The sequence below is a fragment of the Chionomys nivalis genome, chromosome 20 (genome assembly GCF_950005125.1).
Source record: "Chionomys nivalis chromosome 20, mChiNiv1.1, whole genome shotgun sequence".
Taxonomy (NCBI): Eukaryota; Metazoa; Chordata; class Mammalia; order Rodentia; family Cricetidae; genus Chionomys; species Chionomys nivalis.
In genome coordinates, this window is record NC_080105.1 from 40,524,476 (window position 1) to 40,550,497 (window position 26,022).

Consider the following 26,022-nt stretch of genomic DNA (forward strand, 5'->3'; position numbering starts at 1 on the left):
ATGGGCTAGGTCTGGAAGCCTATATTGCATTTTAAGAAAGGGCAATGCATAGTGGGGAAGAGACTAGATGAAAGAAGTGTGGGCTTTCAGAGGGAAACCAACTAATAAAGGCTATTTTTGTAACATTTCTGCAGACTCCAATTGGGGCTGCTTATAGAGACAGCTGTCTCACCCTCAGAAATGAAAATATTTACAAATGGGAAAATTTGTGTTGCAAATATCTTTTTATGTAACACGGGGAAGTTCCTGTTACCTTTACAAGAATCAATCTTACTCTCTGCTTTTGTACAGTAAAGAGAGCAGTCGATGCTTATGTCGTTTTTTGTTGGTTTCAGCTAAAATAACCTTTATGCCACAGTGCTACATTTGGAGTAGAGATTCTTCTTAGGAGCGATTACCTTCGTTGAACTTTTACTCTTGTTGAGTATTGAGTATTCCCCGCTTTTAGTCCGCAAACAACCTGAGGTCAGAAACTAACCTGGATTTGCTCATTACAAAGCCTACCCGGTTCTCCAACATATATGTGGGAAGATTACAAAAATATATTGATCTCTGCGGGACGCCCCAGCCCCCATCCCTTTAGTCACCAAGAAGACAGCGAGCCCCAAGAGGATGCATCTTTACCATCCCCATCCATGACTCCCCAAAAGAGGGGGTGGTTCTCGTCAGAGCCCCGATCTATGTAAGAACCTAAGGAGAGAGGCAGAGACCACCCATTTCCCGAGTCACAGACTGGCTGGTGCGGGGGAGAAATGGGTTCGCCGTGCAGAACCTGAAGCGATCGCGCAAGGACATCGCCCGCGTCTTCGCGAGCTCCTCACGTGCCTTTCCCGAGACCGCGGGGACTTCGGGCCGACGCTGCCGCCTCCCGGGTCCGATGGGAACCACAGACCCGGCCCCGCACTTCGCTGCCCGCCCCGCAGCTCCGGAGAAAGACGGGCCCCGAACCGGCCCCGCGCGCCCCCCACGCCCCCGCGCGAGCGCTAGCCGCCGGCGGAAGTGCTGCGTCGTGCACTTCCGGGTGTTGTCTGACCGCCGTCGCGCGTCTTGGGTCTCCCGGCCACCGCCCGGGTCGTGGAGCCAGGAGCGACGTCACCGCCATGGCGGGCATCAAAGGTGGGCTTGGGGCGTGGGGCCGCGAGGCCGGGGACCGCGGGGGGTAGGGCGGGGCGGCGTGGGGGACGACCGAGCCTCGGTTCCTCCGGCCGTACCCCGCGCTCCGCCCCTGGACCAGAGCCGGGCAGCCCGGCCACGGAACGCTGTGAGCGAGTTTGCAGGCAGAGACATGAGGGCTGCGATCCGGAGGAATGTCCGGCCCCGCACATCAGGGTAGTTTCCCACCCGAGGCACGAGCGTGGTCCTCTCCGAAGCCCGAGCTCTGCATCCACTCCCGGGATCCCGGTGCACCATCTTTTCCTTGCCTCTAAATCGGATGCATCTTGATAGTCAGTGTTTGTACGGTGCAGCAGAGCCCGGATGCTCACCCGAAGGCTGCCTTTCCCTCACAGTTGCACGTTGACACTTTTTTAGTTGTGATTTTTTTTTTTTTAAAGATAAGGTAACTGACACCTTGAAAGATAACTTGTTTATTGCCTTCTTTGGAGAGAGGGGCTGTTGCTTGGTAGTCTTGCCCCCTGGGGTTAGAAGGAAAGTTTTCTGTCTACTTATCGACGGATCGCTTTGATTTCTTGACCTGCTTTGTAGAGGAGACAGCCAAGCAGGAAGTAAACAGTTGGCTGGTGGTGCCTCCCACCTTGCCGGAGCGGGCGATTTGGGTTGAGCTTTTTCCCAGGGTCACATTTTTATGGTGTCTTGTTCCTTCTCGGTGTCCGAAAAACGTTTCGTTTGCCATATAGAACCATGTCATCTGAGAAAGTAGGATACTTACTTTCACATCCCCTTTTGAACTCTAATGGATCCTTTCAAATCCTAATGTGAACGGAAGTTATTGTAAAATGTTGCAGTTTTTTAGAATTGTTGCCTGTGTGCCTCCTCCCATTTCTTCACTGTCTTTAATGAGTGACTCTTTTAACAAAGAAAACAGCTTTGTGATTCTCTAAATGTGAGTGATGCTAGGGACAGTGACTCCAACGGAATTTTACTTACATTTTTAAAGATTTCTCTCAATGGGTTTTAAAGTTACGATTGGTCATCAAGATACTTCTTCCTGTCCGCCTTTATATCGCCTTTGTAGCAAGGCTCTTGAGATCATTATATATTTCTTAGGCGAGTTGCCTGTTACTTTGTGATAAATTCTATTTTCTGCTAACTCCCAGACTGGGGAATTTGACCCCGTCACCTTTTGTAGTCACAGACCCATCATCAGCTTGTCTCAAGAGAATTTTTGCCAGGTAATTGGGCTGTTCCATCCCTCGCCTGGAGGCTTTGGGAGTAGAAACCACACTCCTGTTTCATCTTCCAGATGTTGCATCACTCCGTGACTGTATGAATTCTTGCCTTACTGGTGTGTCACTGAAGACACCATTTATATAAAATAAGACCTCGTTGCCAGTGTCATAAGACTGAAGAAACATTACTGGTTTTGAGAGCGCTTTTGAGCAGTTCTCAGCTTTTATCTGTAATGACTTAAGAGATGAGATGTCGCATGCGGTCGCGTTTGGACATCTTTTAAATACTGAGTATTGAATGCTTAGAAATATGACTCTAGGATATCTTGACCCCCCCCAAAACACTTCCATGGGACTTGCTTTCTCCATGTGAGTGTTCAAAAGAATTGGCTCTTGTATAAATTCATCAGTAGTTTTATGGGCTGTAGAGATGGCTCAGCGGATAAGAGTGCTTATCGCTCTCAAAGTAGAGCCAAGTTCAGATCCTAGCACCCCCATCCTAGCTCACCAAAGTCTAACTCCAGCTCAGTAGGCACCTCACTGACACACATACACACACACCCATACTGAAATAAATATTTTAAAATTATTGATTTTAGCTTAACATTTTAAAATAATAATTTTCTTACAGTATTCATATAGTGTCTGTAATAGGCGCTTGTGTTTTAAATGTGTTTCAGTGCCAGAACCTTATCTTTTGTTTCCTTCTCTTTTTTTTTTGTCTTTAAAGTTAACTTTTTTCCCAAAGTGAAATTTTTTTATTGATATTTATTGAGCTCTACATCTTTCTCTGCTCCCCTCCCTGCCTCTCCCCTCCCTCCTTCAACCCTCCCCCAAGGTCCCCATTCTCCCAATTTTCTCAGGAGATCTTGTCTTTTTATACTTTCTACTTCCCGTGTAGATTAGATTTATGTAAGTCTCTCTTAGTGTCCACATTGTTGTCTGAGTTCTCTGGGATTGTGGTTTGTAGGCTGACTTTCTTTGCTTTATGTTTAAAAACCACCTATGAGTCAGTACATGTGATAATTGTCTTTCTGTGTCTGGGTTACCTCACTCAAAATAATGTTTTCTAGCTCCATCCATTTTCCTGTAAAATTCAAGCTGTCGTTATTTTTTTCTGTTGTGTGTAGTACTCCATTGTGTAAATGTACCATATTTTCCTTGTCCATTCTTCAATCGAAGGGCATTTAGGTTGTTTCCAGGATCTGGCTATAACAAACAAAGCTGCTATGAACATAGTTGAGATGGATATATACCCAAAAGTGGTATTACTGGGTCTTGAGAAAGGTTGTTTCCTAATTTTCTGAGAAATCGCCACACTGACATCCAAAGGGGTGTACCAGCTTGCATTCCCACCAGCAATGCAGAAGGGTTCCCTTTTCCCCACAACCTCTCCAGCATAAGTTGTCATCAGTGTTTTTGACTTGGCCATTTTTACAGGTGAAAGGTGGAATCTCAGAGTTATTTTGATTTGCATTTCTCTGATGACTAAGGATGTTGAACATTTCCTTAAGTGTCTTTCAGCCATTTTAGATTCCTCTGTTGAGAGTTCTCTGTTTAGGTCTGTACTCCATTTTTTATTGGATTATGTGATCTTTTGATGTCCAATTTCTTGAGTTCTTTGTATATTTTGGAGATCAGATCTCTGTCTGATGTGGGGTTAGTGAAGATCTTTTCCCATTCTGTATGTAGGCTGTTGTTTTGCCTTGTTGACCGTGTCCTTTGCTTTACAGAGGCTTTTCAGTTTCAGGAGGTCCCATTTATTAATTGTTTCTCTCAATGTCTGTGCTGCTGGGGTTATATTTAGGAAGTGGTTCCCTGTGCCAATGCATTCAAGTGTACTTCCCACCTTCTCTTCTATAAGGTTCAGCATGGCTGGCTTTATGTTGAGGTTTTTGATCCATTTGGACTTGAGTTTTGTGCATGGTGATAGATATGGGTCTATTTTCATTCTTCTACATGTTGATATCCAGTTATGCCAGCACCACTTGTTAAATATGCTTTCTTTTTTCCATTTGATACTTTTTGGTTAGAGTTAACTTTTGTGTATTTGCTTTTTTGAGACATTGTGTAGTCTAGGCTGACCTGGAACCCACAGTCAGCGCCTCAGCCTTCTTCATAGGATCATGGGCATGTGCCACCATGCTTAGCTTCTCACTGGCTCTTTTGTTTTCTCTTCATTAAACTAAGCTTTATTTTAGTTGGGGTTTTGTTTGTTTATTTGTTTTTTCAAGACGATTTCTCTGTGTAGCCCTGGTTGTCCTGGAACTCTCTATAGACCAGGCTGGCCTCAAACTCAAAGATCTACCTGCCTCTGCCTCCAAGTGCTGGGATTAAAGGCGTGCGTCACTATCACCCAGTTAAAAAACAAATTTTAAAAATGAATCTAGACGTGTGTTCTTTGTCACAGAATAGAGCTAACCTCACACACATTAAGCCCTTTCTCTTGCCAAGAAGACTGCAAACACATTTTAAGAAAGACTTTTGTTTTCCTGCCTGAGTTACAATGTTTCCCCAGTCTCCTGTAGGGGGGCAGTTGTTGACTGCATGCAAGTCTTTCACCTACTTCTAATGTATTTCAGTGTGGGAAACAAAACATCAAACTTTTTACAAAGTTTCACATCATAAGACTCAAGTAACAGTGATTTCTGGGCTTTAGTTCTGAGCACACGGAACAATTAAGAAGTGAAACTAAGTACGGGTGTTCTTTCTCTTTCCTTCCAGACTCTTGATGTGTGGACCACGCTGGCCTGGAACTAGTCATGTGTCACAGGCTCCCCGAACACCCTATCCTCCTGCCTCACTCTGCTGAATGCTAAGTATGGATCACCATACCTAGCTTTAGATTTTGTTTTGTTTGTTTTGATGGGTTTTGTGGTGCTGGTGCTGGTACTGGTGGTGCTGCTGGGGCTGCTGGTAGGGCTTCTCGGGCTGGTGCTGATGGTAGTTTGTCAACTAGTTGGTTAATTGGTTCTCATGTAGCGCAAGCTAGCCTGAAGCTTGTTCACTCGAACTCCGAGTCTCGCTTCCTCCAGTAGAACAGGTTATCCCAGATGACTTCTGGATAAACTGTCTTCTCTACAGTATTTACAGTGGTGCACAAAGCTGTTTGGCGGCTGCATTTCCCAGAGTAGAGGTGTTTTGTCTTCAGAATCTCTTTTTTAATAGTATCTTCAGTGCTTAGGGTCTTGCTTATATTTTTCCGTACAGTCCTTCTCATTTATAGAAAAAAGAACTGAGTTAGCTAAGTTATTGAGGTAACCAACCAGCTCGTGGCCAGTAGAGGCCAGGACACAGTGCTGTTGGGCTCCTCCCCAGTTCTGTGCTCCACTGGGCTACGTTCATTCTATACTTGTTACTGGGTGTTAAAGCTGGGGCATGGGTGTCAGAAACAGAAGAGGAACAGTTGGGAGAGGAAGATGAATAGGGATCAGTTTGGATTGCTGCTGTGGTGACTAAGCAAGGACCCACACGCAGTTGAAGATCTTGGCAGGCGCACACGTGTGCGTGCACACACACACACACACACACACACACGCCTCTTACTCCTTAGCTGTGCCCAGCGTTGCCCATCAGAGCGCCTTGTTGGGCCAGCGGCATTACCACCCCTTCCCTACCTGCTTGAGTTCATCACTGGCCTTTTGTTTTTTAAAGCTTTAGCTTCTTCCAGAATTCATGTTCCTAAACAAGCAGAATGTCTAATCTCACTTTCTCAGTAATTCCTTGGTGAAGTGTTTATCCAGTCCCCGCTGTTCTCCAGCTACTACAGAGAATCCTGAGGCTACAGAGATAAATAAATTAGAACTTCATCCTGAAGGGGGTCCCATTTGTGCAAGAGATCTTAAATAATGCCCATGGACGCCTAATCCTGTTTAGGGGACAGAACAATTAAGAAAGTGAAAATGTGTAAGTGAGAAAGCAGACCCGGCAGCCGTAAAATCGATGATGGCTCATTGTTTGCTTGATTTTTTGAGATGGGGTTTCAAGTAGCCCAGGCTAGCCCTAACCTCTAACTCAGTATATAGTCAATGCTGGCTTTAACCGCCTGGTCCTCGCTGCTTCCTCCACACAGTGCTGGGTTTCCCAGAGTGCGCCACCACACACAGTCATGGTTTAGTATTTTAGGGACTAGCCAGATGGCTCATCAGCATGCACACACAGATAACGCATGGTAAATAAAACGGATGATTTTAAAATGCTGCCTAGTTCTCCCACTAGAATGCGTATGCCACAAAAGGAAAAGCTTTGTTGGTTTTTCCCTCCTCGTTGCTGTGCCTTCAGCAGCAGGGGCGATATGGCACACATCGAATGCTCGGTGTTTTTGTTGCATGAGTAAATGAGTGTTATTTATTCATGCGCGGTCCTTGGAGGTTGAATCCAGAGCCTCATGTACACCAGGCAAGCACTGTCTCGCAGAGCTGGTCTCTAGCCCCTCTGTGCATCAGTAAGTAATAAATACAGTAGCAGAGTTGTTGTAGCTCTGAGGAGGAGATGCTGGAGATGAGAGCAGAAGGGAAAATAGTAATAAGCGAGAGAGAGAGAGAGAGAGAGAGAGAGAGAGAGAGAGCGAGCGAGCGCGGGGCGGGAACACGGGCTCCAGGGGCTGGGGAGAGCCAGCGAGCTCCTTGTTGTGTGCTTGATGTTTGATTGAATAAAAACCCTGAGGTAGGATGATAGACATGCACAGAGGCCTGGGGGACTCGGTATTCTGTAGTTACTGCACTCCCCCGTAAACCTGGGATGCTCTGTTGCTGTTTAAAACAAAACAAACACTTCCTCAACTTTTCCCCACTGCTGCCAGAAATATAAAATATAATGACGTTAATAACCAAGTACACTGTTGTCATGGTGACCTGACTCGTTGTATTCAGCATTCCAGCTGACTGGCAGTTGGCCAAGACAATGTCAATGGCCATCTTGTCAGTAATATTATTAGTCGGTGTCTGACCCCTTGCCGCTGATTTTGGTTTGTGTGTTGTAGGTTTTTGCTTGGTAAATTTTAGATTTTCACCTATCTTTTGGATTTAACTTTTCTGTTAAGGTAAACCATACCAGCTTTGAAAAAGTTACTTTCTGGGCCTGTGAAATGCCTTAACATGTAAGGCAGAGTGCTTGCGTCTAAACCTGATGACCCGAGTTCAATCCCCAAGGCCCCAGAACGGTGGAAGAAGAGAACAGCTCCTGCAAGTCATCCTCTGACCTCCACAAGGACACACACCAAATAAATAAGTCTAAATAAAAAATGTAATAAATCTTACCAAGTCGTGTCCTCAGCCAGTGGGGAATGCAGGCTGTGTAGAAGCTAACACTTTTCTCTTGGTTGAGATCTAGATCATTGGTTACATATAATAAAGTCCTTTCTCCTCCAAAACCACAGAGAAACCCTGTCTCGAAAAACCAAAAAAATAAATAAATAAATAAAGTCCTTTCTCACTTTAACATACACGAGACACGCGTGGGGGACTTCGGAGGTGTGTCTCACTATAGTATCCCTCCTCCTTCTGCTGCCTTGGTAAGATGTACCACATCCACATCAAACTGCACTCAGCACCCTTCAGATTTCCTGGGACTTGGGAAATGAGGGCCGAAGTAACTGTGCTTCAGTAACCTGTTTAAAGACTAACAAATTTGGCTCAGTGGTTGAGAGAACTGATTGCTCTTCCAGAGGACCCAGGTTCAATTCCCAACACCCACATGGTAGCTCGCAACTGTCTGTAAATCCAGTTCCAGGGAATCTAACACCCTTACAGACGTACATGCAGACTAACATACAAAAAGTACACATAAAATAAAAATAAATACGTTATTAAGAAACAAAGTTAGTTTTTGTTTTAAAAAAAGACTAACAAAATTGATTGGTTCCAATAAAGCTATAGTCACGATGTTACTATGAAGTCTATATAGTAAATGTCTTGCATTTGAAAAATAACAAATACAAGGCATGTATGGTGGCGTATACCTTTAATCCCAACCCTCGAGATGCAGAGGCAGGTGACCAATGTGGTCTACATAGCAAAGTCCAGGCCAGCCAGGGCTACACAGTGAGACCCTCTCTAAAAATAATTTTTTAAAAAGATCATACATTAGCTACATATAGCCTTGAACAGCTTTTCTCTCAGTCTTGTGCTTTTGTGTTTCTGTTTTGGTGAGGCTTTTCTGCCCCTCCTCCCTTCCCTCCTCCCATCCTATTGTGTGTGATGAGTGTGGAGGTCAGAGGATAACTTGATAGAGTGGCATTTCCCCTTCCACTTCTGTGTGGGTTCCAGGGATTGACCTGGGGCCATCAGTCTTGTGTGGCAAGTGTTTCACTCCCATGTGGATTAAATATAATGTTGGTGCTGAGGTGGGGGCGGGCATTAACCCTGGGGCCTTAATAGACCCGAACAATGGTGACTGGGTGTGTGCTGTGTGTTAGCAGTCGGTCTAAACTGATGTACAGGTTAAGGATTCCTTATTGGGAGTTTTTGGAACCAAATGTGTTTCAGCTTATGGATTTCCTCCAATTTGAGAATATTTGAATGTCCATAATGAGGTATTTGAGGGGCAAAGTGCTTGTTTGCAACAGTGTTTCACGATGTTTCCCTGACTGTTTGGGAACTCACTATGTAGACCAGAGTTCCATCTACCCCTACCTCCTTAGAGATGAGGTTAAGACCTGTGTCAGGAGGACGCTCAACCTCCAACGCTTTTGTTTTGAGGGCGCCGTAGAAGCTGATTCTGAAACTCTGTAATTGTCAGCTTTGAAGACAGTTCACATTTTGTTTTGGTTTTTGAGATCGTTTGACATTTAGCTTGTATAATCCTCCTGCCTCGGTCTCTTGAGTGCTGAGATTACCGGGCATGAGCCACTTTTATCAGCTGGAATTTGGAGGGAAGGGGGCAGGGTGTGTTCACTTCTGGGATTCACGCAGTGCTCGGGCTGGGCGGGAACAAAGACTGCACTAGTGTCCTCCCTCTGAGCTCTCTGGGGCTTCTGTTTATTTTGCAGCTCTCATTAGCTTGTCATTTGGAGGAGCAATTGGCCTGATGTTTTTGATGCTGGGATGTGCCCTTCCAATATACAAGTACGTAATGGATTTTTGTTTTCCTCTTTTTGAGTGTTTAAAGGTAAAACTCTCCTGCTTTTAAAGTTTCGAACGCGCTTTGTTTTCCCTGGTGGAAATGCTTGTTCACCAAGCACAACCCTTTCCTGAAAATCACCGCTTAAGGGTTATCTGTAGAGACACCAGAATGCCCAGGCAGAGGGATTTGGGGTGTGACCTGCTTTTGTGATGGCCTGGTGACCGCAGCTCGGCCCTACTGCCCATCAATAATACTCCAGCGAAATCTAAAACATCTTATTATAGAAAATAACATAGGCAGCTCCTGAACACAGCTGACTACACACACGAGGCAGGTGATTTCTTGCCCTAGAATAGAAAGAACTCCCTTCCGCTGAGACATTGTCTCACTGCGTAGCCCAGGCTGACCTCACTCACAGTCTGCCTGCCCCAGCCTCCCAAGTTCTAGAATTCTGGATATTCATCGCCTGCCCAGTTTAGAAAACTTTTAAAATTAACATCTAAGTAACTTAGTTTAAAAATACAAATGAGTTAGAAGGGAACCACAAACTTGGAGAGAGGATTGCGTTGCTGATAATCACATGAAAACACTCAATCCCACTCAAGGCTACATGAAATCTACTGGTGAAGAAAGGAAGCAGGCAGGCAGACACTGCTGGACGCCAGTGGGGACTCGGTCGGTAGGGGTTTAGGAAGTGAGTAGGGGCCATTTCTTGGAACTAGTTTGTTTGCCTGTATCCTGTAGTTCGTGGAACTGGCCCTCCACTTCTATGAAATTCTCATACAAACACACCTTGCAAATGCTCGTAGAGATACATGTAGCTGGGTAAGAAAATCGCTGTTCACAGTGACCATGTCTGTAATTGCGGAAATGAAAAACTGGTGACATCACAAATACCCATCCAAAACTAATTATGGGCTGAGAGAAATGTTATAGTGGATAAAGCACTTGCAGCAGAAATGTGAGGACCTGAGTTCAAATCCCCAGAACTCCTGTAATAGCTGGGTGTGGTAGCACATGTCTGTAATTCCAGGGCTCCTCTGATGAGATAGAAAGTGAAGACAGGAGGATCTGTAAGCTTTGCCGGGCTGGGTAACCTGGTACACACACCAGCAAACAGGCCCCGTCTCAAACAATATGGTAGGTGAGAATTGACATCCAGGATGGCTGTCCGACACACACGCACACGCACGCACACACACACGCACGCACACACACACACACACACACGCGCGCGCGCGCGCAGAGTCAAATGTAGAGACTGGACAGACAGTTCATTAGTCAAGTCCTCCTTGGCTGGTTTTCACACCACACGCCAAAGCAGAGTCTAGTGTTCCGTGTTTGTGACCCCAGTGCTGGGGAGGCGGGAACAGCCTAGCCTCTTCCTTAAGTCCCAGGCCAGGGAGAGACCCTGTCTCAAATAAAAGTGGACAGTGCCTGAGGAGGAATAGTGCCCAAGGTTGTTCCCTGACCTTCATGCACTAATGCACCTTTGCAAACGTCCACATACCAAAAACCAAATTATTGGGAAATAGTGACTGACAGTTTAACCTTAAGGACTGAGGAAGGACTGGAAATCTGTAAATGCTATTCTGTGGAGCTTTACCTTGGTTAAATTTGTATGGATTGTGGAGAGTCCACGAGAAGCTCCTTAGGTTAAAAAAAAATTAAAAAGCAGCTTCTGGTTTTAATTTTGCATTTCTATATTGTTTGAGCTTTCTTCTTAAGCATATATATTTCACTTAATTTTTTTTTTGCTTTCTTAAAATACTTAGAAAAAGATTTAGAAAAACATAACAGGCTGAAGAGATGGCTCAGTGCTTAAGAACACTGGCTGCTCTTCCAGAGGACCTAGGTTCAGTTCCTAACACCCCTGTGGTACCTCACCACTGTCTGTAATTCCAGTTCCAGGGGATACGACACCCTCTGCTGGCCTCTTTGGGTATTACATGCACTCGATGCACACACATTCATGCCAAACACATAAAAATAAATCTTCTTCAGAAAAAGAAAGCAAATAGCTTCAGCAAGTCTCCGCTGTGTATCTATTTAAGCTTGTCAATCTTAAAGACCATTTGTTTCTTGTAAATTTGATAATATGCTTTTAAAACATAACAAAGAAGTGGAAGGAGTCTGTCCCCTTCCACACAGCTTCCCCCACTGCAGTTGCTAAAATCAGAAAATGAAATCAGCACAGCATGGCTAACAATGAACTAAAAGCCATGTTTTACAATACTGTTTGCAGTGGGTGCCCTATACTTTGGTTTCAGTTAAGGGAAGCATGGGTTCTAACATTATGATAAGGCAGGATGTCAAAGGCATGGGTCCTTAATTTTTAAAGTTTTGTGTAAATATTCTTATTTTCAATATGCTTCCTTATTAAACTAAAGTGATTTTTAAAATTTTTTTATTATTTCATAAAGTATTTTGTCAGTAGACCCTTTAAATATTGTGCTGTAATTGAATACAGGGAAGAGTTGACTCTGACATTCCCCCCCAGGGCCTGTGGCTTTGGTTTCAGCTGCAGCTTGTTTGGTACCTTGGCATTTCCCGTTGCTCTTTAAACAAACACGTGCTTAGTATGTTGGGAAGTGACAGGGTTGACGAAAACTGCACTAACTTCTTTCTCTCTTCCAGCCAATACTGGCCCCTCTTTGTCCTGTTCTTTTACGTCCTCTCGCCCATTCCATACTGCATAGCACGAAGATTAGTGGACGACACGGATGCCATGAGCAACGCTTGCAAGGAGCTCGCCATCTTCCTCACAACAGGCATCGTCGTCTCTGCCTTCGGGCTCCCGGTCGTCTTCGCCAGAGCACACCTGGTGAGCTGCCTTCTTCTGGAGAGGTTTTTACATTAGACTGTTCATTTCTCTCTTAAGAAGTTCCGTCATGTAAAAGAGAGACCTGAGACGTTAGGGTGTAGAGGACAGATTTAAACCTCGTCTTTCCATTCGTTTTTGCTGTCAGGGGAAACTGTTGGAAGGCAAAGCGTAGGCCTGCAGCAGAAAGGGCACAGTAACTCCGCAGTGCTGAGTGCCCGTGGGCCTGCTTTATAAAGAGCAGGGTTCTCAACGTCCTAATGTTGAGACCCTTTCATTCACATTGAGGTGGCCCCCAACCTTAAAATTATTTCGCTGCTACTTCATAACTGTATTTTTTCTACTGTTATGAATCATAAATACCTGATATGCAGGGTATCTGATATGTGACCCATTGGAAAGGGTTGTCCGGCGACTTCCAAGGAGTCGTGCCCCACAGGTTGAGATCCCTGACCTCTAAAGCCTAGAAGTCTGAGAAGGTTGTTCTCCGCAGCTGGGAAAGTGTGAGAGAGGAGAAAGAGCAGTCACACCTCCCGCTCTGGAAAGGTGGAGAGAAGGGCGGAGACTAGCTGAGCTTCAAGTGTGATGGAGGCAGTTTCACCCTCAGCCTCTTTCAGAGAAAGTATGTTTGCATCAGTGGTGCTTAGGGCTCCCGCCCTGCTCCAACCAGACTGTGAGACTCACTAAGAGTAACTTCCTTTGTAAGCATTAACTGTGGAATCCCGTGCGGGCCCAGGGATCCACCCCGGGCAGGGTGCAGCCTAGATGTCCAAGGCCCTGGAAGGGGGGGGACCCTCTGAATGCAGGTGGAGCTGGAATCCCCATCAGGGGCAGGGTGAGCCCTAGATGCCCAGGGCTACAGGTGGAGCCAAACAAAGCTCTGTTGGTCATTATTGAAGTGAAGTATGTTCCGGAATAATTATCATCCCCTAACTCTCTACTTTTCAATCAATCAATGACGGCAAATAAAAACACTGTGTAAGAGTATTGAGTGTGGTCCTGTGATGGTCATCACAAGCCACATTACTTACCTCTATGATTGGCTAGTGCGCCTGGCATCGATTGGCTACCAGTGGCCTTGGCTCTGCACACCTGCTGACTGTTGCCTTCTTCCCGCGCAGATTGAGTGGGGAGCTTGCGCCCTCGTTCTCACGGGGAACACCGTCATCTTCGCGACTATCCTGGGCTTCTTCCTGGTCTTTGGGAGCAACGATGACTTCAGCTGGCAGCAGTGGTGAGCGGAGCCGCACTGCTGTCGCATGGACTTCTGCCATCTGCTGGCCGTCCGCGCACAGGAGATGGGGGCTGTGATGCTGAATTGCCCCCGCGCTCCCTTCTCACTCTTGTACGCCTGCCGTTTCCACGGGGACTTGCTAAGGATTAAAAGGATTTTCTCTTTTGGAAAAGCTTGACTGGTTTCCCACTTCTCTAGACTGTGCTTTCCATGGTATCCTGCTGAATCTAAAATACTTATGTGTTTTCCCTGTTCGGTTGTTTTTAAATCAGTATGCAATGTTAAATCTTTTTCGGATGTAATAACCATTTGCATTGGTTCAGGAATTCAGAACTTCTGGCTGTATTATGGGCTAAAGTTCATATTTTTCTCTAAAAATCAGTTAATCCATTATAAATATATATATATGTAAGTAAGTTTTCATTCAGTCAGGATGACGTCACTTGCGGGTGAATGCAAGCGTTCAGAGCGTTGACATACCGTATACACTATTTACTCAGTGCAAAGACAGCTGCATTTATACCTCAGGGGGGCGAGTAACACTGCCCATGCCCTCCAGAAGGGTTGCTGGTTTTGTGAATGGGGAATTATTTTATGGGATTGCTACAAAAGAGTGTTTTTCTCTTCAGTTGTTCGGGTTTATGTTAAACTTTAAGGTACAAGAGTGACAACAAGCCAAAGTCGTGTTTGTTACGGTCAAAGCCAGTGAGGAAAACAAAGCTGCAATTCCGCCGTTTAGTGCCGCTTTGTAAGCGACAGGTCCCGTGGTTCGGAGGGTGACATGGGCATGCATGGGACAGTTGTGTGTTTGCACTGTAGATGCTCAAAAACTTTCCCCCGCTCCCTCCTTTTAACTTATTTTGTACATTGTATATATTAAGTCAGAGAACTTTTCAAATATAGTTTAATAGCATTTAGAAACGTTTGACTCCTAGGAAAACAACTGCTTTGCCATACATTCAGAGCGCCTCCCCTCAAGGCCTTGCTGCCATTCACAGGTGACTTGTTAGTCTTGCAGGTAAGACAGGGACGGGACAGTTGTGGGGCTCAGGCCATGATAAGAGCAGTCTCTTGAGGTCAGAGACTGTGTGCGTTTCTTGGTTTCTTTCTCTTTTTTTGTAACCATCAAGCCTGTCCCTGAACTAGCTCTTATAGACCAGGCTGGCCTTGAACTCACAGGGATCCGCCTGCCTCTGCCTCCCGAGTGCTGGGATTAAAGGTTCATGCCACCACTATCCGGCTCTGTGTGTGTGTGTGTGTGTGTGTGTGTGTGTGTGTGTGTATTTCAAAACCACTGAAGGCAGGCTTCCTGGCACCTTTTCCCTGAAATCTGGTCTCATCATGATAGACTTGCTGTTGTAAAGGTATTTATTGTACAGATTAATACAGAATTGAAAAATCCAGCTGTGTCCCAGCTTCAAACTTAAATCCAACCAAAAACATCCCAAAGTGGGCTGACCAAATTGTAGCGATTATTCGCATCTTTGATTCTCAGTACTTAATTCAAAAGCTGCTCTGAAAATATTTGCATTGGTCGGCAGTATTTGGTAAGGACATGTGTATGTTTCTTCAGTCTGCTGATAGCAAAGGAAGTGTTCTGCCTTAGCCGAAAAGGGTAACCATGACAACTGTCTTTTGTTGTTTTCTAGAATTTTATTTCTCAAAAAAAAAATGAAATTTGTTCAGCGTTTTCCTAAAGATGCCCAAAGCGGCAGTTTTGTTCTGTTTGCCCTGACGCACGTGTGATTACCCTTGGCTGCGAGGTGGGGAGCCGCGTGAAGTGTGCAAACGTAGCCGTGCCATTTGTGGGTTAGACCAAACATGACTCGCTGAGGAGTGCTGATGGAGGTGTGTGTGTGTGTGTGTGTGTGTGTGTGTGTGTGTGTGTGTGCCCGCGCACACGCTCAGGGTCAGAACTCTGCCTGTCATCAGGGTGGAGAGGGAAGTTCCTTCCCAGGCCCCTCCCCATTCTCTGTTCCTTCACCAATGCCTCGTGTGCGCTTGGCTGTAGACCCCTTTCTAACAGCCGCATATTCTTTCTGGGTACTAATTTTGTCGGCAGCATTGTGTGTTGGACTTTGACACTGGCTTGACAGTCCCATCTCTGATTTCTGGGCTAGTAACTCAAGAGTTTTTCATGAATATGCACCAACACGACATTGCCATTCTGCTGTGGAGAGAAAGAAAACTTTTGATGATGAAATAATAAAGATTTTAAATATCCATTTTAGCTTGTGGATGCTTTCATAACAAAAGTCCAGACTCTGAAGGGCACTAACCATCTAACCATTTACTATCTTCTCTGGTGCTGAGGCCCGTCGAGAAGCTGAGAAGAGAATCAGGAGTCCAAGGTTACACAGGGCCATGTGGGACCCTGTCTAAAACAATAAAGAAATAAAAACTAGGAAGCAAGCATGCTAGCAGATCGAACCTGCTGCGGAAAGTGAAACCATAGTAACAAGGGTGCCGTGAGGCTCTGTGGTCTTGAGTGTTGATAACGGGCTTGTCCTGGGCCGTATTTGCATCGTGTGCTGGGAGACTTGGGGGTCCTGGTTTGAGTCTAAAGTGGGCTGCACAGTGAGATGGTTTCTCAAAACCATCCAAAAGTGTGAAGAAAAAGTGAGTTGACATAAAGCCAATTTAAAGAAAAGTCAGGCCGGAGCTATGACTCAGTAGGTCAAGTGCTTGGGGAGCGAGCATCAGGATCCGAGTTCAATCGCCCGCTCCTACATGAAAGCAGGGAACAGCCATGCTGGGAAGGCAGAGGCAAGGGGATCCCTGGACTGGCTGGCCAGCCAATCTAGCTGAACCCTTGAGCTAGGGTTCAGTGAGGGGCCATGTCTCAAACAATAAAGCGGAGAACAGTTGAAGATACCCAGTGCTCACACATATGCCTATGAACACACAACACATGCCTTTTGTTTTTTAAAGAAAAAAGAGTAATTATATATAGTCTAGGTGCCCACAGATATGGTGTTACTTCCTGGCTGCGTTGGAGGTTATGATACCATGCGTGGGTATATGTTGAACATAAGAAACGTTTGTTAGGGGCTGGAGAGATGGCTCAGCCGTTAAAGGCTAGGCTCACAACCAAAAATATAAGAAACGTTTGTTAGGGTGAGCCAGGGAAAGGAAGGAAGGAAGGACCACTGCCCTACAGTTTTTTTTGTTTTTGTTTTTCGAGACAGGTTTCTCTGTGGCTTTGGAGCCTATCCTGGAACTAGCTCTGTAGACCAGGCTGGTCTCGAACTCACAGAGATCCACCTGCCTCTGCCTCCCAAGTGCTGGGATTAAAGGCATGCGCCACCACCGCCCGGCCAAAGCCCTACAGTTCTTACAGAGACTGCGTTTGCCTCCCGCGGGCGGTCAGTCTCCCTTTGTTACATTCCAGTAGGCTTTGGTTTCTGCAACTACGTAAGTAGTTACTAAGTGTTTGGTGGTGTCCTGGTTTTGTTTTCCTCCCCAGAAACAACTTGGGGAGGAAAGGGCTTATTTCACCTTACTTCAGTCTGTCACTGAGGGAGGCTGAGGTTACAACTCAAGGCAGAGACCATGGAGGCGTGCTGCAGACAGGCTTAGCTTCCATGGCTTCTTCAGCCTGCTTTCTTCTACAGCTCAGACCACAGACGTGACCGCACTCCATCCAGCCTAATGGAGACGGCTCCTCAGCTGAGGGTCCCTCTTCCCAGATGGCTCTGCTTTGAATCAAGATGACGCAATAATCGACACAGGTTGGTTTTCCATTTTTTCTCCTCTGGGAATGATAAGAGCCTTTCTATTTTTCTATCCAAATTTCCAAGTTTAGTCCTGCATGGATTAAATACATTAGTGATTGGCTTCGGTGACCAGTAATGCATTGCTGTCTCTTTAAGGAAAGGAAAGCACTTCCCCTTGGAGACAAATAATCTGCTTCCTGCTCTCTGTTTTCTGTCCTCTGTCTGTCCCTTGAGGCTGTATCTGTGCCTGCCCTGTGTATCTGTCTGTTTTGTTTGTGTCTGTCCCTGACAAAGGGTTTTGCCCCTGGGGAACAAATGGGATAATCTGCATAAACACTTAACAGGGATTAAGTCAGCTGATCCAGATAGCAAGTATTATTGTTTATCAACCAATAAATGGATGCTTTCAATGTTTGTGGTAGATCTTAAGAGATTTCTCTCAACTTTGAGATTTCAGAAGCTCAAGCCAGGCCCAGTGTCTCTCTCTTCCTGCCGCCTGAAGATCCAGATGTAGAACTCTCGGCTCTTTCTGGAGCACCATGTCTGTCTGCACACCACCATGCTTTCCACAATAACGATAATGGACCATACCTCCGAACCTGTAAGCCATCCCCGGTTAAATGTTTCCTTTTTAAAAGTTGCCACGGTCCTGGTGTCTCATCACAGCAATAGCAACCCTAACTAAGACAGCTGCTTTCAGCACCTGACACCCGCATTACCTGGGTCAAGGACACAGAAGAGCATATAATTTAAGATTATAGCTACTCATTAGTTTAGGTTGTAAAAGTTGGCTATGTGGGAAGTCCAGGGCAAATAAAGTTGGTTGTTACATTGTCTTTTTTTTTTTTTTTTTTTTTTTTTTGATTTTCGAGACAGGGTTTCTCCGTAGCTTTTTTGGTGCCAGTCCTGGAACTAGCTTTTGTAGACCAGGCTGGCCTCAAACTCACAGAGATCCGCCTGCCTCCCGAGTGCTGGGATTAAAGGCGTGCGCCACCACCGCCCAGCTTACATTGTCCTCTTAAAGGCAGGTTAAACCAACAGTCTAAGTATACCGTAAGAGAGCCGACATAAGTCTTTAGTGACCTCAAGGTGTATTATTAACTCAGCTGTGAGGTCCAGCAAACATCCCAGTCTCTTGGGATGTAAGAGACATTTTCAGAATTTGGACGGCCACATAGACTAAATTTTTCAAGCTTGTGGCTAGGGATGAGTTTGTGGGACAGAGTATAGGACATGGTTGAGTTTTGTCACTTTTGCTTTGTGTCTGATTTTTTTTTTGTTTTGTTTTCTGGCTGATTTGAGTATTTTTGTCTGTTTAAGGCAGAGTCTAGCTGTGTGGACCCCAATGGGGTCATGTCCCCCAAAGAGTTGAAGGTAGTTTCCAGGTGACGCCTCCGTATTTTTCTCAAGAGGATTGTTAGGAAAAGCTAATGCTGGATTCGACAGCTTTCTGGTTTACTGTTTGAGTTGTGAGCCGCCGCCCCTACCTGCTTCTGCTGTGACGTGACAGCCATCCCCACCAGGGCCTCAACAGAAGCCAAACCAATAGGACCAACCAATCTTAGACTTTGTGTCTCTAAACCTGACACCTAAATAAACCTTCTTTTCTTCATCAGTTAGCCTGTCTCTAACATTTCACTATAGCAATGAAAAGTTGGTTCATGCCAGATTACCTTAATCCACATTCCAGAGTCAATGGGGCCCATCAGACACTGGGCATTTGAATCTCCATGTATTTAACATGTGGTTCATAGTACTTGGAGGTTGGAGGTTTTATCTGGTTTTTGGTTGTTTTTGTTTTTTTGTTTTTTTTTTTTAAGATGTGGTGATAAGGATTGAACCTAGGACCTCAACACGTGCTGGGCACACACTCATTGAATTATGCCCTACACACACACCTTACATTTTTTTTTTTTTTTTTTTTTTTTGGTTTTTCGAGACAGGGTTTCTCTGTGGTTTTGGAGCCTGTCCTGGAACTAGCGCTTGTAGACCAGGCTGGTCTCGAACTCACAGAGATCCGCCTGCCTCTGCCTCCCGAGTGCTGGGATTAAAGGCGTGCGCCACCACCGCCCGGCTCACACCTTACATTTTGATACAAACTTCCCTTCCACATCTAGAAAAGTAAGTCCATATGCTTCTCTGCTTTGCACCCCAGTAGCAACAGAATAGCCTGTTAAATGTAGTGTCTTAGTCGTTGTGAAGAGACTCCATGTCCATAACAACTCTTATAAAGGAAAACATTTAATATGGACTAGATTACAGGTTTAGAGGTTTAGTCCATTTTCATCATGTCAGGAAGCATGGCAGCATGCAGGCAGACATGGTGCTGGAGGAGGAGCTGAGAGGCCTACATCCTGATCTACAGGTGAGCTGCAGAGAGCCTCAGCAAGGCCTGGGCTTTTGAAACCTCAAGGCCCACCCCTGATGACACACTTCCTCCAACAAGACCACACAACTCCTAATCCTTTCAAATAGTGCCACGCCCTAAGCATTTCCATTTGAATCTACGTGAGCCATTCTTATTCAAACCACCACAGCCAGCGAGTGGCCAGCCAGCACGTTCATCCATCCAATACTTAGAAACTTTAATCATGAAAAAAATTGAAGTACATTAATCATTAAGGCGTCCTCTGGTGTTTCCTAAGCTCTGGTCTTTCCTAAACTCTGTTTCATGGCTGAATGAGATAGAAGGCAGGGGAAAAATTTCAGTTACGTTTCTGTTTACTCTTCACTAATAGAAGAAGCAAAACACAGTACACGCCGGGGAAGATACTGTTGAAAGAACAACACAGCCGGCTGAGAGAGGCAAGGCTTCTGCCCTCCACGGCCAGCATTATGTAGGCGATGATGAGCTGGGTATGGACCCAAGTGAGGGCTCTATAGAGCAGCCGCAGGGACCAGGAGTTGATCCATACATTGGCAAAAGCGTGAATCAGATAATCGGCTTCCACCATCACAGACCAGCATAGGAAACCAAACACTTGTCCCGGATGGAGCCCGTGCCACCAGGCGGAGAAGGCAAAAGTCTGCAGCACCGGCCAGCGCCGGCTGTTCTGGAAGATGAGGCGCCTGAGCCACCGAGCCGTGCTCCGGTTCCACTGCCTCGCGAACAGGGAGATCCTGTGGGTAGTTTCCAGGGTCCATATGTCCCCGTCGGGGATGTATCCCTCGCCAGCCTCAGACCCAAAGCCGGCTGCATGGAGGAGAGAGTCGTCCAGGATCCAGTGCGAATAGTAGGTGAGTTTGAAGAGCCCAGCTGTGGACCACATGACGTAGACGCACTCCAGCTGCTGGCAGTCATCCAGCCCGGCTCCGGCACTCACCACCCTCCTCAGAGCCACCTTGAGCCACTCCAGTCCGACGATCTGCAGACCCTTCCAGGTCAGAGCCCGCAAAGAGAGACCGGGCTGCAAAGGGCTTGATCTTTCAACGCAAGCCTGAAACCTCTGAAAGGAACACAGGGGACCTCCCAGGAGGGCAGGGAAAAAGAGCAAGTAGCTGAAGTAGGGCAGAGCCTTACTTAGACACTCAGACAAAGAACTTCTGTTCCCCATGCCGCCCCAGGCTGCCTCCACCTTCCCGTCACGAATATCCAGTGAGAGCGACGTGACTCTCTGCGTTAAGAGCATGAGGGAAGAAAGAGCGACGTAGAATCTGAAAGAGATTTAAATTAATACATGTTTGAAGCCACACCGGACTTATTCTCTCTCCTGGCCCAACCTGCCTACAGATCTCATAGCAAATCATACTCCACAAAGACTCTTAGATTTTTTCAGAACCACACACACATTATTCCAGGGCAAAAGCACTAATCATTGGTTAGAAACGGGGAAAAAAATGATGAGGAATACTATGAAAAATATTGACGATAATTTTTTGACATAGGGTTCCACTTGTAGCTCTGACTGAACTGGAGCTCCCAGGGCTACTCCTGACTGCCTCTGAATGCTGGGAATGAAAGCACTGTGCCACCATATCTGACTGGCTATCATATATATAATGTATTTAAATTTTTATTTTTATGTGTTGCTTTATTTTTATGGATGTGTTGCTTGCATGTAAGTCTGTGTAATACTTATGTGCCTGAGGAGGCCAGAAGGGAGCATCAGATCTCCTGGAACTGGAGTTATGGATGTCTGTAAGCGTCATGTGGAATTGGATCTGGGTCTATTTGCAAGAGTGGCTGCTGAGGTTAACAAGTATTCACCACTGAGTCTTCTCTCCACCTCCTGGTTATAATATCTTAGAATAACTTTAAAAGAGCTGGAAAGATGGCTCAGTGGGTTAAGGCACTTAATATTCTGAGTTCAATTCCCAGGACCCACATTTTTTTTTAAAAGAAAAAAAAAAAGAAGAAAACTGGTTCTCAAAAGTTGCCTTCTGATCCCGGCAGTGGTGGCGCACGCCTTTGTTCCCAGCACTCAGAAGGCAGAGGCAGGTGGAGCTCTGTGGGTTCGAGCCAGCTTGGTCTACAGAGTTTCACGACAGTCAAGGCTACCCTGTCTTGAAAACAACAAAAACAACAACAACAAAGTTGCCTTCCAACCTCCATAGGAGTGCTGTGTCATGTACAATAAATACATAATTAATTAATTAATTAAAGTGTTCCTTTTTAAAAAAAGAATGGCTTGTAAATATTAGGGTCAGAGCTAGTGTGGTGATACGCACCTGTGTTACTACACTCAGGAGGCTGAGGCAGGGGGATAGTGAGCTGGAGGCCTGGCTACACTATAGAGTAAGTTATAGAACATCCCATATGTAATAAAATAAAATCAATAAAAAGAAATTTGAGACTAAAGATATGGAAGACATTTGATACAAAAGAAACAAAACTAATTAGTAGTGAAAAGATTACAGGAAGTTGAAGTTTTTAAATAAAAGTCAGGCCCTGGCTGTGATATTCTGGTGACTGGAGATGTGCACTGAAAAATGCATCGGGGTGAGCGGTGGCTCATGAGCAATTGATGTTTGCATCAGGGTGAGCGGTATGTATGTGTGTGTCTGTGTCTCTGTGTATCTAAGTGTGTTTCTCTGTGTGTGTCTGTGTGTGATGTCTCTGTGTGAGATGTATTCTGTCTGTGTGTATCTGTGTGCATGTCTGTGTGTCTCTGTGTGTTGGAGAGATGTATCTGTGTGTGTCTGTATCTGTCTGTGTGTTGGAGAAATGTATCTGTGTATGTCTGTATCTGTCTGTGTGTTGGAGAGATGTATCTGTGTGTGTCTGTATCTGTCTGTGTGTTGGAGAGATGTATCTGTGTGTGTCTGTATCTGTCTGTGTGTTGGAGAGATGTATCTGTGTGTGTCTGTATCTGTCTGTGTGTTGGAGAGATGTATCTGTGTGTGTCTGTATCTGTCTGTGTGTTGGAGAGATGTATCTGTGTGTGTCTGTATCTGTCTGTGTGTTGGAGAGATGTATCTGTGTGTGTCTGTATCTGTCTGTGTGTTGGAGAGATGTATCTGTCTGTGTCTGTATCTGTCTGTGTGTTGTATGCATGTGTAGGGGCCAAGGGAGAACATGGGATGGGTGTCTGCTCTACCACTGTCTACCCTATTCCCTTGGTATACAGAGTCTCTCGCTGAACCTGGAGTGGTTGCCATCAGGCCCCGTCACCTCTCCTTCCCCAGCAGACACACAGAGCTGGGGTGGTAAGTGCACGCACAGTCATGCCTAGCTTTGTCCATGCGTTCTTGAGGTCCTGAGATCTGCACAGCAAGCATGCTTGCCCGCTACGCCATCTCTCTAGCCTGCAAGTCTGAAGTCTTGGCCAATACTGCTTTATTTTTTGTTTGTTGTTTTTGAGACAGGGCCTTATGCATCCCAAGCTGGTCCTCGATTTGCTATGTGAGCATCACCTTGAGCTCTGGATCCTCCTACCTCCACTTCCTTGTGCTGGGGTTACAGGCAGGTGTCACCAGGTCTGGTTTGTCATAATAATTCCCAAAGGATTCTAGATGCAGTGGGAGTGGCAAATCCAGTGAGCTAATAGTTTAGAACCAGACAGGGGCCCTGCCCTGTGCTGTCATAGCCTGTATTCCCTGAGTGGCACAGAGCTATGCCAGCAGACAGCCATGGGGCACCAGGAACACTAGGTGGCAGGAACACAGACAAAGATACTCATTCCCCTAACCTTGTCAACTCCCCTGGCTCATGGCACGCCTCTAGTCTGTAATTAGCTCTTGGGTTTTGTTCTTTACTGGTCCCTCGCTGGGGTCGATATCCTTTTTGGGGGTGGAAGGAGAGATGAAAGCCGAGCCGGAATAAAGAAAACATACGGCGGGGGCAGCCAGGCTCTCAGTGGTTTGGCCAAGGCTGAGACTAGCAACTGTCATCACCGCCAGGCACAATGACTGTTAGAGCAAGTGCCAGATAACTGAGTCTCTAGACAGCAGCACGGAATGGCTCTATGCAGTTACGGAGCGCTTTTGCATTGATTATCTCTAACGCTATTGCCAACCCTGTTATTCTTTGTCTAGGAAAAGAGACTGAGCCTTGGGAGAAGCTAAATAGCCTAAAAGCATACTCCCGGGACGCGCGCGCGCAAGGATTAGAATCAGCTCGTACAACCAAGCCAACAGGCGCATTTACCCCACAGGCGGAGGCTCTTGTAGGTAGTACTCAGTGTAGTGAAGACCCAGGTGGCACAGGGTCTGCCAGCCCATCTGAGAGCCGAAGGTCAGCCTGTGGACTTCCCGTGGGCCAAGTGAGCAGACCAGAGCCACGGCACAGAGGGCAGGGATGAAGACGAGCAAAGCATAGGGACCCATGGCAGCCAAGGCCAGGACACCTCCTCCAACCAGGAGGAAGAGGTACCTGAAAGAGAAGAGACCACAGAGGTGACGCTTAGGACAGTGCAGCAATGAATTTCGGGAATCTCATACAACATGTAAAGAAGCCGTGTGTCGCCTCGGCAAGTCATCAGTTCTGAAGGGAATAAAGCCTTAAGTTAATCCTTACTTTTAAGCTCACCTTGCTTTAATGCTTTGTGAGTCTTTGTATATAGAAAGTTTCTTTAGAACTATCCCCCTGAAACCTGGTGGTGGTGGTGCATGCTTCTAATCCCAGAACTCAAGAGACAAAGGCAGGCAGATCTCTGAGTCTGATGCCAACCTGGTCTACAGAGTGAGTTCCAGGACAGCCAGGACTGCAAAGAGAAGCCCTGTCTCACAAAACAAAAAACAAAACAAACAAAAAATCTGTTCCCCTATCGTTATCCCCCAGAAACAAGGATAAGGGCCATCTACAAGTTGTGAACACAGGATAACATACCCTACTGTTTACTGGTCCATAGCTGGGGCCCCTGTCAAACTCAATAATTACAAATATTAAATGCAGCTAGATTTTACTTAAGATGATCCCCTAGGTCTAAAAAGTGGTGCTTAGTGGTAGAGAGCATTTTCAGCATGTGTAGTCCTGGGTTCCACCCTGAAAACCACACACATGCACACACATGGGGAGACACACAGCTCCACTAAATAAAAACCTTAGCTTCCTAAATAAGAAAAATTAGGAGGCCTATTGCTTTGGGCAGTAGACTGTGGGCTTTTCAGAAGGATCTTCCACTAAGTCCTGTTCAAAACAGAGTGTGCTTCTAATGCTTTGAGCTTCATAAGGAGAATGTATAATCAGCTCTTCAGCGACACCAATTTTAGATCAAACTGAGCTGGACTTTACCAAGATTTGTTTTGACTTATTTCTCAAAAACAAAGAAACAAAAAGCCAACTAAAGGCAAATTTTAACACTCCTACTTTGTTATAGATGTATAGACAAGCTATATTTTCCACGCAGTTAAATTTCATGGCATGCATAATCCCACAAAACTAAGACTGCTGAAAACTAACCAGGATCTGTGGTCAGCGCAGAGGTAGACATTTCGAGACTTCCCGTATCAATCATCTCAATGTCTCTCCGTTTCCCATTTCACACAAACCTATCTATCCATTTCTGAGTCAATGCAAACATGAAGTTAATTTCTGAATCGGTTTTGTGCTAATCCAGAGATTCTCAACCTGTGGATCACAACCCCCTTCAGAGGTCAGATATTCTGCATATCAGATATTTACACTATGATTCATAAGAGTAGCAAATTTAGTTATGAAGTAGCAACCAAATAATTTTATGGGTGGGGGTCACCGCAACACGAGGGATTTTATTAAAGGGTCGCAGCATTAGGGAGAACCACTACTAATTTATAGACAATCATTATCAAGCAGCCAACGATTGGTAGCAAGGCTACTAAGCCCAACACGTTCATAAAGAACAAACTGAGAATAGTTAGTGGGTGGCCTTCTCATTTAGAGAACACTCTGTGCTGTCTACGCTATTGTTGTATTTCTAGATGGAAAAGCAACATGAACCATTCCGCCTACCTGGCCCGGGGGGAAAAGGAGTCCACGATGCGGAGATGATTAAAGAGAAGTGCAAAGGGGAAAGCAGCCCCTTGATAAAATGATACGGGATGGAGGAAGAAGATCCAGAGCCAATCCATTATGAACCTGGAGCACGCTGTCCTTCCTAGAGTCCTGCCCGGTGCCCTCCTGCAAGAGAAGTCACAGCCGGGCCCTCTCTGGCCTCTTTACGGGGTGCAGAAAGGCCTGAGGAGCACAATGAAATGGAAGCTCTGGAGATAAGCAGTGGAAAGGCTCACTTCCTGATAACGGGACCAGAGCTATGGAAACCAAATCACACTGCGGTGTTCCCGCACCTTGCTGTGTTTACTGAAAAGTCGCTTTGAGAGGTCGTACCTCTGGCATATTATTTGCCTTTCCAGCCACCACACTGTCATACATCTTTGAGAGGTCGTACCTCTGGCATATTATTTGCCTTTCCAGCCACCACACTG

General features: G+C 45.8%; 2 protein-coding genes across 2 annotated transcripts; one reads left to right on the top strand and one right to left on the bottom strand.

Annotated features, from left to right (window-relative positions):
• Positions 1–970: 970 nt before the first annotated feature.
• On the top strand, positions 971–15,684 carry Leprotl1 (leptin receptor overlapping transcript like 1). The gene is made up of 4 exons (XM_057752417.1): positions 971–1,116; positions 9,337–9,412; positions 12,048–12,234; positions 13,353–15,684. The coding sequence occupies exons 1-4, from the start codon at positions 1,101–1,103 to the stop codon at positions 13,467–13,469; spliced, it is 396 nt and encodes a 131-aa protein (XP_057608400.1). The 5' UTR covers positions 971–1,100; the 3' UTR covers positions 13,470–15,684.
• Positions 15,685–19,834: 4,150 nt separating this feature from the next.
• Positions 19,835–25,668, bottom strand: Mboat4 (membrane bound O-acyltransferase domain containing 4). Its single transcript, XM_057752991.1, has 3 exons — positions 25,550–25,668; positions 23,768–23,992; positions 19,835–20,835 (listed from the first exon to the last, which is right to left on the bottom strand). The coding sequence occupies exons 1-3, from the start codon at positions 25,666–25,668 to the stop codon at positions 19,887–19,889; spliced, it is 1,293 nt and encodes a 430-aa protein (XP_057608974.1). The 3' UTR covers positions 19,835–19,886.
• Between the last annotated feature and the right edge of the window lie 354 nt (positions 25,669–26,022).

Excerpts from the sequence above, each read along its gene's own strand:
- Leprotl1 (XM_057752417.1), top strand. Across the intron at positions 9,413-12,047 it reads TGTGCCCTTCCAATATACAA|CCAATACTGGCCCCTCTTTG; the intron begins GTACGTAATGGA and ends TCTCTCTTCCAG. Across the intron at positions 12,235-13,352 it reads TCTTCGCCAGAGCACACCTG|ATTGAGTGGGGAGCTTGCGC; the intron begins GTGAGCTGCCTT and ends CTTCCCGCGCAG.
- Mboat4 (XM_057752991.1), bottom strand. The coding sequence starts at position 25,668 with ATGGATTGGCTCTGGATCTTCTTCCTCCATCCCGTATCATTTTATCAA. Across the intron at positions 23,993-25,549 it reads TCCTTTTCCCCCCGGGCCAG|GTACCTCTTCCTCCTGGTTG; the intron begins GTAGGCGGAATG and ends CTTCTCTTTCAG. Across the intron at positions 20,836-23,767 it reads CAAGAGCCTCCGCCTGTGGG|ATTCTACGTCGCTCTTTCTT; the intron begins GTAAATGCGCCT and ends AATCTCTTTCAG.